This window comes from Apium graveolens, chromosome 6 (assembly GCF_009905375.1).
Source record: "Apium graveolens cultivar Ventura chromosome 6, ASM990537v1, whole genome shotgun sequence".
In the NCBI taxonomy this organism is placed as follows: domain Eukaryota; kingdom Viridiplantae; phylum Streptophyta; class Magnoliopsida; order Apiales; family Apiaceae; genus Apium; species Apium graveolens.
This window is the reverse complement of record NC_133652.1, coordinates 224920654-224935047: the sequence shown is the minus strand read 5'-3', so window position 1 is coordinate 224935047 and position 14394 is coordinate 224920654. Positions and strand designations below refer to the sequence as shown.

Sequence of the window (14394 nt, the reverse complement as noted above, 5' to 3'; positions counted from 1 at the left end):
CAATCACAAATAGGCTTATTTGATCGTGCAATGAGTGAGCTCCACAAAAGACTTATACAATAATACCCATGTAACGGGTGTTAGGTTAGTGGATCCCAGACTATAAAAGCCTTAGGTCACTAGGCACAAAGTTCCCTAAAACTTAATAACTCGAGTATTAAAGAGCCACTCGTGATCAATTATACATCAACACATATGTCTACTAGCCTGAGCAGAACCATCAACATATGTCTGATCAGCTGGCCGTCCACCCGACAAGTGATCATAAGAGTAATTGAGCCCCTTCTCATTAGCCTTTCCCCCATACCACTCCTGCATCACTGCTACCGTCGAACTGTCAATCGGGGCACTAGGTAACTGTAGTTGCTCGTGTGCTGGCCTATGAACTCCAACTGCCACACACAGCTTCATCATAATTGACGTATACGGAATAGATACCGTAGTGCTCCCTCGCAGAAACCTCAAAATCCCCTAAAAAATAATGGACCCCAAGTCCACATAATCACCCTACAGAATTCCTCACAACAGTTTTTCCCGGTCCACCGTAACATCATGCAATATGATGAAGGCATAATGTTATCACAAATAAATAAGTTCCATGCACGGGCAAACCTGTTCATGCACGAGGCAGGGAAAATAGCATACTCGTTCGACCCCTTCTTGAACTTCCAGTGAGTCTCGGGGACACACAATGTAGCGACAATCAAGTCCAAGTCAAAATCTTCCCCCGTCTTTATCACCCAATCATCCTGACCTTCTTGTCTCTCGGGCTGGTTAATCACCCGACGAATAGCCTCCACAGTATAGTCTACCGTCAAACCCCGAACCACTGAGTATCCATTCTTATCCACCTTCACGTTCGCATAAAACTCGCAAACCACACTCATGGGCACAGCAGCGGGTGCCTCATAAAAAGCAACACAACCCATCTCCAGAATCATCTCAAGCAACTTACCATCTCTCCCCGATGGCAGAAAACCTCGCTCCTTGGCTATTGTAACACCCACAAATCCGGGGTCAGGATTGGGTGTCACTACACAACTTTAAAAAATAAAAACCTGTATATTAAAATAAATATACAGATAACCCCTCATTATTCAGGATCACTTACAGGTTATAGTATGAAACAAGAATCTAACCTTCTAAAATTTACATTGTCTAAATACAATTTCATTACCTCATTACTACTTTCCTTGTATTGATCACTCTAACACCTCCAAATTTCTTCAGCTGGAATCTCACCACTTTTGTTGTCTATTAAAAGTTATTCACTTTGTCCTCATTTGATACTGAAAGAAATAAGAGTGAGCAAAGAAAGAGTGAGCAAAAAATGCCCAGCAAGTATCATAAATAGTTTCCAGGTATCAGATCAGAAAACTCCTGGAAACGATTGTTGAATGATTTTAAAAACGTCTTTACATATTTAAATAGTTGAGCGATCAAAACATCGGCCCTCATTGGCCTTCAATCATAAATCACATTTTTCTGTAAACGAACAGTGATCGATTCAATATTTTATCCTTTTGAATCAAATCTTTGTTTGATTTGTAATTATGAACTATTCGGGAAGGAATGCCGTTAATGGAGATCAACAATAAATTAGACTGGACACTAGAACCAACATATGCACTATACCCTGCTGATCAGTCAGGATACAGTACGGATCTATACCCAACAGCATAGACCCACCAACATATAGGTACCCAGGCACTATGGCCCAAAGGTTAGGTCCATCCCCGACCCATAGGATCCAGCTCATCACTGGTCCTCATAATAACCGTCCAGCCCGTAGAGTATTTTGATATCAAATCATGTTGATTTTAAAACATCCCAAATCAGGGTTCGCAAATAACCCGAACGAATGGGTACTTGCTCAAGAGATCAATCGATAATCAAGGAACAAGATTAAAAAAGGCACTTGCATAAATAAGAGTAATTGCAGCGAAATTTAAAAACATTAAATTATTCTGAATTTAGAATATGAGCGAATAAATATTTGCAGTATTTTAGGAGAAAGGTTAGGAATACTTGCCTCAATTGATAATCTACTGATCTTTAACTAGCTGCCATATCACATAGTTCTGTTGCATCTGTATTCCTCTTGACAGGCTATTTGACCTTTCTTATCATTTACTCCCTTAGGTTTATCTTTATTCTGAATCCACTCGTTTCATTACTACACGCTATCAGGATTTACTTCTATAATTTATGTCTGGCTTTGAATGCCTCGAACTATGTGCATCTATCATAAATAATACTATTCAATGAACTGAAAATATACATAATTTTCTAGTCTATACGTTTATTCTTATTATCTACCCGCCCGATAATAACAGATAAAGATCACATCACAATTAGATAATGTTTAAAAGACACGCTGACTCATTATCCACATAACACGTACACATAGGGCATGTAATCATATAACACATAATCACGTAATTCATGTAGCACATAAGTTGAATCGATAAAAGATAGGTCTTAATACGTTTAGAATTGAAATCGGGTCAAAGAGAATATTTTATCAATCAATTATTGACTCGGAATGATCCATAAAACGAACGTCCTTTAGATACAAAGGAATTTATGTCTCGAAAATATTTTTAATATAAGCAAATATTTTTCCGAGTCTAGAGGCGTTCGTTTAGTATTAAACGGACGAACGGTTGATTTATTATAAATTTTTGAACATTTTTCGGAATTAAAATGGGTCTCTGAATCATTTTGTAATTAAATAATAGGGTTCGAATACCTAAATATGACTTTAAAATAATTTTATAATAACTATCGAGTCTTCAAAATAATTTTAAAATGATATTTTAAAACTCAAAACTATTTTTCTAAATTTTAAATCATTTTTAAATAATTAAATCTAATTATTAAATCAATTAAAATTAATTAATAATTAATTAAATTAATTAATCAATTAATTATAAATTAATCGATTAATTAAAATAATTAAAAACTAATTAAAATTAATTAATAAAATAATTTCAATTCATATTTGAATAAATAAATAATTAAAATAATTTTCTGAATTTAAAATAATTTAATAAACATTTTTCTTTTTTTAAAAAATAATAAACAAATCATTTTTAAAAATAATTTATATAGCAGGGATCAAATTGTAACTTTTAAAACTGTAGGATATCGAATGCAAATTTTGAAACTTAATGCGGAGGGTCAATTTTGTAAAAATGGAAAGTTTGAGGACTGAAACTCACCATCTCCAAAACCTTGGGGACTGATTGGCAATTTTACCAACCGCCGCCGCCCAAGGTCGCCGGAGATGGCGACGGTCCAAATTTTCTGCTCAAATACGCACCAAAAGGTGCAGATTTCCCCTTCAGAACACCAGGAATCTAGTCGTATTATTGTTTTCAGCAAGTAATCAGTCCTTTGGCCGGAAATTTAATGCAAAGCTCGCCGCCGCCGTCGAGTTCCTCAACTCCGGCGAGGCTTCATCTGGAATCATCTGTTTAGCTCGTATATACCATTTGAATTGTTTTTCAACGATCTACAGTTCTGTGCAAACAATTTTATATAATAACCATTGAATCAAAAACGCCTAAATTTCAATTAAGAACATTCAAAGCTATAAATCCTAATTTTTCAATTCGAGAATCAAACAACAATTTGAACATGTTATTGAACTCCAAATTAGTCATATACCAAAATGACCAGGAGAACATTATCTACATGATGGAATCATCAAATCATATCAACAACATCAAGAACAAAAATTCATATATTAATCCTTAATTAATTCGAATTAAAATAAAAAAAATGATAAAATCACCTTGATTTCTGCACTAAAATGGTTGATTGATTCAGAAAGTACTTTTCGAGAGCTTCGTATTGATATATCGCACGCTTGAATCGGAGTTCGGTAACGCCTTCGTTCGTGCGTTTGATTCTCAAGAATCGTTTTTAGGGTTTTTTCTCTGTAATTACTATATTTTTACTGGTTGTAAATGAATAAACGAATAAAATGAAATAAGAAATATGCTATTTATATTTACAGAATATTGGTTCGTTCTGGATCATTTTGGATCGTTAAATTAGTTGCTTAGCCGCTTAGTAACTGCAATAACGATCCGATTTGATATCAGTTTTGGATAATTATCCCAACTGGGCTTTTTTATAAAACACTCTATACAAAAATAATGTAATAATATCTCGTCTTTCGAGAATACGGGTTTCGTTGATTCACCGAAACACCGAAATGATTATCGTATCGAAAATCTTGCGCCGGGCCGCGCACGGGTCGAACCGTAATCCGGATCGAAAAAGTCAAAACATGGAAAATGTCCGGAATTACCAGATTAGGTTAGGAAGGAGTTTTCGGAAGAGTTTCGGGTTGTAAAAACGTAAAAACGGTTGAATTCGGATGATTCCCGGCTTTATAAAATAATTTTATAATTATTCAGAAAATAATTAATAATTCATAAATCATTATAAAATCATATAACACTCCAAAAATTACCAGAAAAATATCTTAATTATCCATATTTTATTCTGGACATATTAAAATTAATATAATCACATTTTATTATATACAAACATCCAAATATTATTATCAATCATCAGATAATTCACCAAAAAATCATATAATATTCACATAATAATCATATATTGATACAAATAATTACACGATATTTCTCAGATGTTACATCCTTCCCCCCTTAAAAGGATTATGTCCTCAGAATCACACTAAGGAATAGTACTGATACTTTTCAAGTATATCACTTTCATTTTCTCAGGTGAATCTCTCAACCTTATAATTTTTCATAACTTTAACGTATAATATCAATCTTTCCTTAATAGCCTCTCACTAACAACATATTCTTTTGGTTGCTTGTATAACTCAATTCAAATCTCCGTCTTCTATATATAATGGAGCTAAATTACTCTTTCTGGATATATACATATAATCGCTCTATGAATTCGCTATACGGGTAGCGGTGAAGCCAACTCACTTCTATTTATCCTGTCTATTTTACTATCTAGGAGGGATCAACATAATACATCTTAATTCTCTTTTTCTTTCTAATTCTAGTAACTCGTGCTTATGAGCGTTTTCAACTGTTACTCAGTGTTGAACCTCGTCCTCATATATTTCTTCGTTCAAATAACCTAATTTGTAATCGCTTCCCATCACATTCGAGGCTCTTTAATCGATCCTGCAATCTTCTTCATCTGTAAATGATGTACTGAGACCATGGAGTATTTGATTTTCGATGTTAACTATGATATTTTCCAAGTACCTTCCTTATAATTTCTCAGGTCTCATCACTTCACAACTCAGTCTCATCACTTTAATCACAACTCAACGGTCTCTTACCGATATTAAATCTATCAGTTACTCACGTAACCTGAATCAACCTTCATTTTATACATAGGGAGCTAAATAACCCTTCTTAGTCATATACATTTGAACATCTTATGAATAAGTGTGTGTATATATAGGAAGAGAATTAGGTTTAGAACAGAAGTGAGAAATATGGGGATAATGGGATTAATGGGGTGATTGAAATTGATTTGGAGAGGGAAATATGGAATGTGCGAGAGGGAAATTCAGGTATAGACTGATTTTATTTTTGATTTTTGATTTTTCTATTTTTTTTGTACATGGGTGCAGCGCGGCCGCCCCGCCTAGCAGCGCGGCCGCCCCGCCTAGCAGCGCGGGCGCGCCGTGTCTCTGGAAATCCAACGCGGGCGCGTCGTGCTTCTGCCAAAACGCCTCTATTTTTTTTGTTTTTCTGATTTTTTTTGTATTTTTTTCTTCTTTTTCTTCCTTCTAACTCCTACTATTGTACAACAAACTTAGGTTGCCTCCCAAGAAGCGCTTGGTTTAGGTCGCTAGCTTGACGTAGAATTCCCGAGAACAAGTGGACAATAAAACGACACTAACCACCTCATGGTTTATTGTATTCCCATAGTAATGCTTCAACCTCTGTTCATTCACCTTGAACGCTTGGCCTGAATTAATCTCAAAAATCTCCACCGCTCCATGTGAAAACACAGTTTTGATAACAAAAGACCTTGACCACCTCGATTTCAACTTACCAGGAAAAAGAAGGAGACGATAGTTGAACAAAAGAACTTGTTGCTCCAGCATAAATGATTTGAACACTAGACCCCTATCATGCCACCTCTTGACTTTTCTCTTATATATTTTGTTGTTCTCATACGCTTGAAGCCAAAACTCATCGAGTTCATTCAATTGAAGCATCATTTTCTTACCAACAACATCCAAATCGAGGTTCAGTTTCTTCAAAGCCCAATATGCTTAAAGCTCTAGCTCCACATGCAAATGACATCCCTTACCATAAACCAACTAAAATGGAGACATTCCTAGCGGAGTCTTGTATGCTGTTCGATACGCCCAAACAGCTTCATCTAGCTTTAAAGACCAATCCTTCCTTGATGGACACACAACTTTCTCTAGAATAAGCTTAATCTCTCTGTTAGACACTTCAGCTTGACCATTAGTCTGAGGATGGTAGGCTGTAGCAATGCGATGATTCATATTATATCGCTGCATCATAGCATTGAACTTGTGATTACAGAAATGCGATCCCTTGTCACTGATTATGACTCTTGGAGTCCCAAATCTTGTGAATGTTTACTTATGAAGAAAATTAAGCACTACCTTCGCATCATTTGTTGGCAAAGCTTTAACTTCCACCCATTTCGAGAAATAATCAACTGCCAACAAGATATATTGATTATTGCAAGATGAGACAAATGGCCCCATGAAGTCAATTCCTCAAACATCAAAGACCTCAACCTCAAGTAGCATATTAAGAGGCATCTCATCCCTCTTGGACATATTACCCACACGCTGGCAGCGATCACACTTCAAAATGAACCGATGCACATCCTTAAACACTATAGGCCAGAAGAATCCTGCTTGAAGGATTGAGCTGTTGTCTTCTCTCCACCATAGTGGCCTCCATAAATAGTCGAATGACAGTATCGCAAGATACCCTCCGTCTCACTGTACGGAATACATCTCCTGATGATTTGGTCAGCTCTTTGCCTAAACAGAAATGGCTCATCCCACATGTACCACTTCACTTCATTAAGAAACTTCTTCCTCTGAGCAGAAGACAAGTTTGGGGTATAATATTGCTCACAAGGTAGTTCATAATGTCTGTGAACCATGGTTCTTCCTCTTGCACCCCAAACAACTTCTCATCGGGAAAAGACTCATTAATCAATGTCTTATCCTGTGAAGCTGTTCTAGGACCTTCTAACCGAGAGAGATGATTAGCTACTTGATTCTCAGTACCCTTTCTATCCTTGATCTCCAACTTAAATTCTTGAAGTAAAAGAACCCACTATATCAGTCTAGGCTTCGAGTCCTTCTTAGAGACGAGATAGCGAATAACAGTGTGATCAGTGAAAACTGTCACTTTTGTCCCAAGCAAATAAGATCGAAACTTCTCAAAACCGTAGACAATGGCTAAGAGTTCTTTCTCAGTAGTAGTATAGTTCAGTTGAGCACCATTGAGGGTCTTACTAGCATAGTAGACCACATGAAATACGTTTTTCTTTCTCTGCCTAAGAACTGCTCCAACTGCATAGTCACTTGCATCGCACATCATTTCAAAAGGCTCATTCCAATCAGATGTAGTTATGACAGGTACCGTGATCAAACTTTTCTTTAAGATCTCAAAAGCAACTCGACACTCATCATCAAACTTGAAAGGGACATATTTCTCTAAAATATTGCACAACGGTTTAGAGATTTTAGAGAAGTCCTTGATGAACCACTTATAGAAGCCTGCATGACCAAGAAAGCTGCGGACTCCCTTGACAGAAATTGGTGGAGGAAGATTTTCAATGATCCCCACCTTGGCTTTGTTCACCTCAAGACCTGTACTAGAGACCTTGTGCCCAAGAATAATTCAATGTTGAACCATAAAGTGACATTTCTCCCAGTTGAGAACCAGATTGGTCTCAACACACCTTTTAAGAACTGCGCCAAGATTTTGCAAGCAATCGTCAAAAGAATCCCCGAATACAAAGAAATCATCCATGTACACCTCCACATTTTGATCAATCATGTCAAAGAAAATGGCCATCACGCATCTCTGAAATGTGGGAGGTGCACCACACAACCCAAAAGAAACTCTTCTGAAGGCAAAAGTACCAAACGGACAGGTGAAGGTAGTCTTTTCCTGATCTTCTGGAGTAATGCAAATCTGATTATAACCCGAATAGCCATCCAGAAGACAATAATATTCATGCCCAGCCAACCTGTCAAGCATCTGATCAATAAAAGAAAGAGGAAAGTGATCCTTCCTCGTGCCCTTGTTCAACTTCCAGTAATCCATGCAAACTCTCCACCCCGTGACTGTTCTAGTAGGAATGAGCTCATTCTTCTCATTAGCAACAACTGTGATGCCTCCTTTCTTCGACACACATTGAACTGGGCTAACCCAAGAACTGTCAGAAATAGGATAGATAATCCCTGCATCTGACCACTTGAGAATTTTCTTCTTCAGGACCACTTTCATTATCGGATTTAGCCTCTTCAGTTGCTCAATAGTCGGCTTGCTTCCTTCCTCTAGCAGAATTTGATGCATGCAATAAGAAGGCCTGATTCCCTTGATATCTGATATAGTCCATTCAATTACCGATTTGAACTCTCTCAGAATTCTCAAGAGCTTTTCCTCATCACTACCTGAAAGGTCAGATGCAATAATAACATTACGTTCTAGGTTTGCTAAACTAAGTTAGGACCTTATAACTTCTTTTCTCCCACTTCATCTCCATACAGTGGAGTTCTATATGTATATCCATACAAGGCTTCATACGATGGCATTCCTCTACTAGCATAATAGATATTAGCATAGGAAAACTCAATCAATGGTAGGTGATTACTTCAGTTTTCTTTAAAATCCAAAGCATATACTCTCAACATATCTTATATCATCTGAATCGTCCTCTCACTTTGACCCTTCGTCTAAGAATAATAGGCGGTACTCATTTTCAACTTAGTTTCCAATCATTTGGACACCCTTTACTCCCTTCCATCAGCTAAGGTTGGAAAGTAATCTCATATATTTGCTTCTTATCAACTTCAGGTATTCGAACTTCAACTTCCACTCTTTCTAATTCTTTTATTAACTCCTCATTAATCTTATTACATTCAATCCTTCCTTTCTGCACAAGCCATCTGTTATTATACCGGCTTTGCTTAGGTGGTTGTTGATGGAATAATCAGAATCTTTTTTTAATCTCAACCAAAATTCATACTTGAAAACTTAATATATAACTTCTTTCCTTCTAATCTTCATAGGGAAAACCCTGGGAATCTACACGAACTTTCTTAGTCTTTGAATAGCTGAGGATGTAATCAATAAATATAATTATGCTTATCCAAGCACTCTTTATACACCATACTCATTAAATCCTTAGAGACGACTGGTACACTTGTTAATCTAAATAATATCACCAGAACCTGTAATGCTCATAACTCGTTTTAACCACAATATTTGATATGTCCTCAGGCTGGATCTTGAGTCAACCTTCGAGAAATAATACGCTCTTTAAATTAGGCCATATAAGTAATCAGTTTGAATAAGGGTTACTTATTCTTAATCGTCATCTTTTTAAACTTCCGATAATCAGTACATGATCTCATAATTTCAACCCTCTTCTCCCATAACATCACTGGTGCACCCCACGGGGATATATATGGTATGATCACCTCCCTTTCAATAACGTATGCAGTTACTTAACTAATTATTTCATTCCCACTAGCCATACAACATGGAGTCTTTGACACTGGTTTGGCTCAGATTACTATATCAATGAGAAATTCTATCCCCTAATCTAGGGTAATCCTAGTGATCCATCTGGAGAGATTCCCGGGCATTCATTTACTACTTGAATTTCTTTCAGCTTAAGTACTTTCTTCTTCGTATCTCTACATATGGTGGATCTACCTTATATTCTTGGCTTATTAACTCATTTTCTCGCATGATTGGAAGAACTTCTTATCTTGCTCCTGCCTTTAGAAACTTACCTTAATATCGGCTTTCATAACATTATAATTTGCTTCTTCTAGACATCAACCTTTGCCTTATGACAGGACAACCACAAGCCCCTAGAATCGCATCAAACTCTTCTAGCTCAAGGGTGTCAGATCAGCTGAAAAAGAATGCTCGTGGATTCTAATTGCCAGTTGAGACAGAGGTGACTCGCTGAGAGTCCAACCCGATAGACCACTTTTATGGTTAAAAGCTCGGCTAAGTCTTTTAGTATCGAATTCATTTTATTCACACCTTTCTTTGATATAAGTGGCTTTGATGCTCCTGACTCAATAAGACTTTAATAGGTACGAAGTTGAGAGAAAGCATACATGCGACTCAGTTCGAGTCCTAAGCGGTAAATCTCTTGGTCATTTTGAAGGTTCTGGCTATGATGGACGTTGGTCCCTGAGATACAGTACCTTGAGTAGCCGTTCCACAGCTTCTCACAATATGTCCAACCTTCCCACAATTGTAACAAGTAACTCCTAAATTTTCTGGCTTGCATTCTGACGCATAATGACCCTTATGACCACATTTGAAACATTGAACATCCTTTTTGCACGAACTACTGTGTCTCTTGCCACACAACTTACAATCCACTGCCGACTTCACTGACTGGGCTGGAGTAGAAGCAACTGAAGTAGCACTAGTCCTTGCCTGGGAGAAACTTTGTCTCCTGAATCTTTTATTCCCGTCTCATCCAAACCGTTTCTGAAACTTCTAACTGGATTCTCCTTGATCCGTCTTGTTGATAACACCCTCAGACTTCTTCTTCTGATCACTCTCAATTAATAATATAAGGATATTAAAATTAAATGTAATTAAATATAAAATGCGTCTAATTAACACTTCCGATTAATCTTGGATTTCCCGATTAATCATAAATCGGTATTTCGACGGTTCCCGATTTTGTATAACATTGTCGATCAGTACTCTATAATATGAATACATGTCTTTAAAATTTATTTATTTACCCAAATCATAATTTTTTTTGAATATCACATTTTGCATCATGTAGGCAGCCCAATTGAAATTTACCTTGCAGCCAGTTGGAAATTTGAGAGCAAATTACCTGTGATGCCAACTACGCGTAGTTACTTAAAGAGAGAGTCTATAAATTACACACAGGAGGAAGGGATACATACACTCCACTTTACACGGCCATTACCACCTCTCTCAGGAAAAAACGTACTCCCCCACTATCTCTGTACATTATATACACATACATACACACACCGTTATTATATTTTACACACACACAACACATAAGCAACTCTCTCTATTCCTCCGATTTATTTGAATAAAACAATTTCTGAAACGGAATGGGAAAGGTATGATTTATTTGCGTTACATTGTTTTTTTTATTATGTCTTTTCAGTTTTTGTGTCTATTTTTTTGTAACTTGTGTGGAATTTGCAGAACAAGTCACGGAATCAATGCGAAAACAACAGCAAAGAAGACGATGAGTGCAACACCAAAAGTGAAGAGAAGAAGAATGGAGGAGGAAAGAAGCAGGAGAAGTTGAGTCTGGTTGCTGTGCTCCTTAAAACTGATTTGCATTGTGACGGTTGTGCTGATAAACTCATGAAAACTGTTCGCTCTCTTCAAGGTAACACCTCTCTCTCTCTCTCTCTCTCTCTCTCCGTCTCTCCATCTCTCTCTCTCTGTTTTATTCTGTTTCATCACTCTATGTTTTGTATAGATTATTTAATTATTCTCAATTTCCTGTTTAGTTTTGTGTATATTTTAACAAAGTGAACAGTTGCCAAAGGTTTTGGTTGAAATGATAACTGTTTTTTTTATAAATAATACTTATACAAGTAAATACAGTATCTCCTCTGTTTCTCCAGTATAACTTGATTATCCGGTGAAATTTGTTGTGATTTTATATTGTTATTTGTTTTTTTTAACCTAGATTTCGATTTTATTCATCATATTTTCACTTATTTATGTGATGATTGATACAATTTTAGTTGTGAAATTAATGTGTAAGCAGTTATAAGCACTTATTTTGTTTCGGTTCTCCTTTGCATTTTCTTCTACTTGGTTGTTTTTTTTATATATCTGTATGAAATTGAAATTATGAACTGCGTCTGAATTGAAGGTGTTGAGTCGGTGAAGCGAGTTGACACGGACATGAACAAACTCACGGTCATCGGAAGTGTGGATCCGTCGAAACTCCGCGACATAATCGAAAAGAGAACTAAGAAGAAAGTGGAGATCATCTCACCCAAAAAAGACAAGGACAACAAAAATGACGGTGATGGCAATGGCAAGAAGAACTCCGGCGATAAACAGGCCAAAAACGACAAGAAATCCAAAGATGTAAGTATTTTTATGTCTGTAGTCTATTATCTGCGTTGTGTTATTTTTGGTTGAAATAAGGCTTAAATGGTAATTTGGTGTTTTATCTTCAGCCTCCTGTCACAACAGCAGTGCTAAAAGTGGCTCTGCACTGTGATGGTTGTGTTCAGAAAATTCAGAAACTTGTCTACAAAACAAAAGGTAACAACATTAGTAGGAGTAGTATATTAATTGTGTTGGTACAGTTTCTGTTATGAATTGTGATTTCCTGATTTGGTATTTGTACAGGGTATACGGAGATGAGTATTGACAGGCAAAAGGAGTTGGTGACAGTGAAAGGAGCAATTGACATGAAGGAACTAGCTGCATTGTTGAAGAAGAAGCTGAAGAGGAATGTGGAGATTGTGCCGCCAAAGAAGGAGAAAGGCGATGGCGATAAAAAGGAAACTGACGACGAGGCGGGCGGTGGTGGGAAAATGGAGGGAAATAAGAAGGTGCAAATGGGGACAGAGTATGCTTATGGTTTCCATCAGTATTGGCAAGAGCCTGGTTATATGCCAACTTCGTATTTGCATGCTCCTCAGCTCTTCAGTGATGAGAATCCTAATGCTTGTGTTGTTATGTGACTGGGTGTGTAAATCAAATCAGAGGATAGTGATAGTACTAGTTTTATTGTATGGATGAGTTGTATGTGGACTGAGGTGTTTCTTTAGAAATGTATGTTATGGTGGTATTTTGGTAATGCTAATGGAGTAATGAAATTATAGTCATTGATAAATTATTAATTACTTATCAATGACAGGCGGTTGGGAAATATTTGTTAAATAATTTTATTATTTAAGAGAATTATTCGGAATGATAAAAGATGAAATCAACTTGATTATATGGTACATACAAACTGAATTATCTTACTCAAGACTGCCTTAATATCGAATGTTACCACTTGTTTACACTTCTTTAATATTGATTTTTTAAATATATGAAGCTCACATGATGATGATTCTTCATGCCTTTTGCCTTTTGGTTTGAGATTAAGGTATATACTGCCCTGATTATTTCTGCCATTTCATGAGAAACTAATTTATATAATAATTCATATCTTAATATTGCTATCAAGTCAATGAGAAGATTTCGTTTAGGAAAATAAATGAAAAGGTGGTGTGGTGGCAGGAAAATACTTTGCTACCCAAAAATGATGATGGTATTAGTATTAGGGGCCAAATTAGATTAGACTACATCACGACATATTGTCTGCTTCGAAAATTTTAAAATAAATAAGTTATATTTAAAATAAACATGATTTGTAAGTGATAAATAGATAAATATTTATAAATTAAATAAATATTTGAATATTTTTATTTATAAGTCAGAATTTTTTTCACTTAAATTAACTAAAATAAATAATTTTTAAATATGATTATCTTAATTCATGAATTTAATATTGAAATAACATTTACAAATATATATTTTAAAACTAAAATAAATAAAAAACGAAAAATCATAATATGTTAGAGAAAAATTACATCATTACTAACATTTAACTTATCTACTTATAAGTTGTAAATTCAACTTATAAGTTGAGTTAAGAAACATGATAAGCTATTACGGGCTTATAAGTGATAAGTTAACTTAAAAGTTGTAGTAAAACATACCCTATAGTGCCCATTTGGGAAATGTTAAAATAAGTAACTTATGACTTAAACTGAATAATTGATAAATATTTATAAGTTATACAAGTGTTTGAATAATTTTACTTATAAGTCAGAATTTTTTTATTTAAATAAATTAAAATAAATAATTTTTAAATATAATTATCTTAATTCTTATATTCTAAGTTAGATTAACATTTAAAATATATATTTTAAAATAAAAATAAAAAGAAAACGAAAAATTAAAATAAGTTCTGAAAAAACAGGTCATTACTAACATTCAACTTATTAACTTATAAATTATAAATTTAACTTATAAATTGGGTCAATAAATATTCATGTATAAGCTGTTGGATTGCGGGATTATAAATCAATAAGCTACTTGTAACATG

The 14394-nt window shown here is 35.4% G+C and overlaps 1 protein-coding gene across 1 annotated transcript; it reads left to right on the top strand.

The window, feature by feature from the left end:
* The first annotated feature begins 11189 nt into the window (after positions 1-11189).
* Positions 11190-13141, top strand: LOC141667200 (heavy metal-associated isoprenylated plant protein 3-like). Its single transcript, XM_074473597.1, has 5 exons — positions 11190-11380; positions 11469-11658; positions 12154-12374; positions 12467-12554; positions 12642-13141. Exons 1-5 carry the CDS (start codon positions 11372-11374, stop codon positions 12977-12979), a joined length of 846 nt encoding a protein of 281 aa, XP_074329698.1. The 5' UTR covers positions 11190-11371; the 3' UTR covers positions 12980-13141.
* Positions 13142-14394: the final 1253 nt, after the last annotated feature.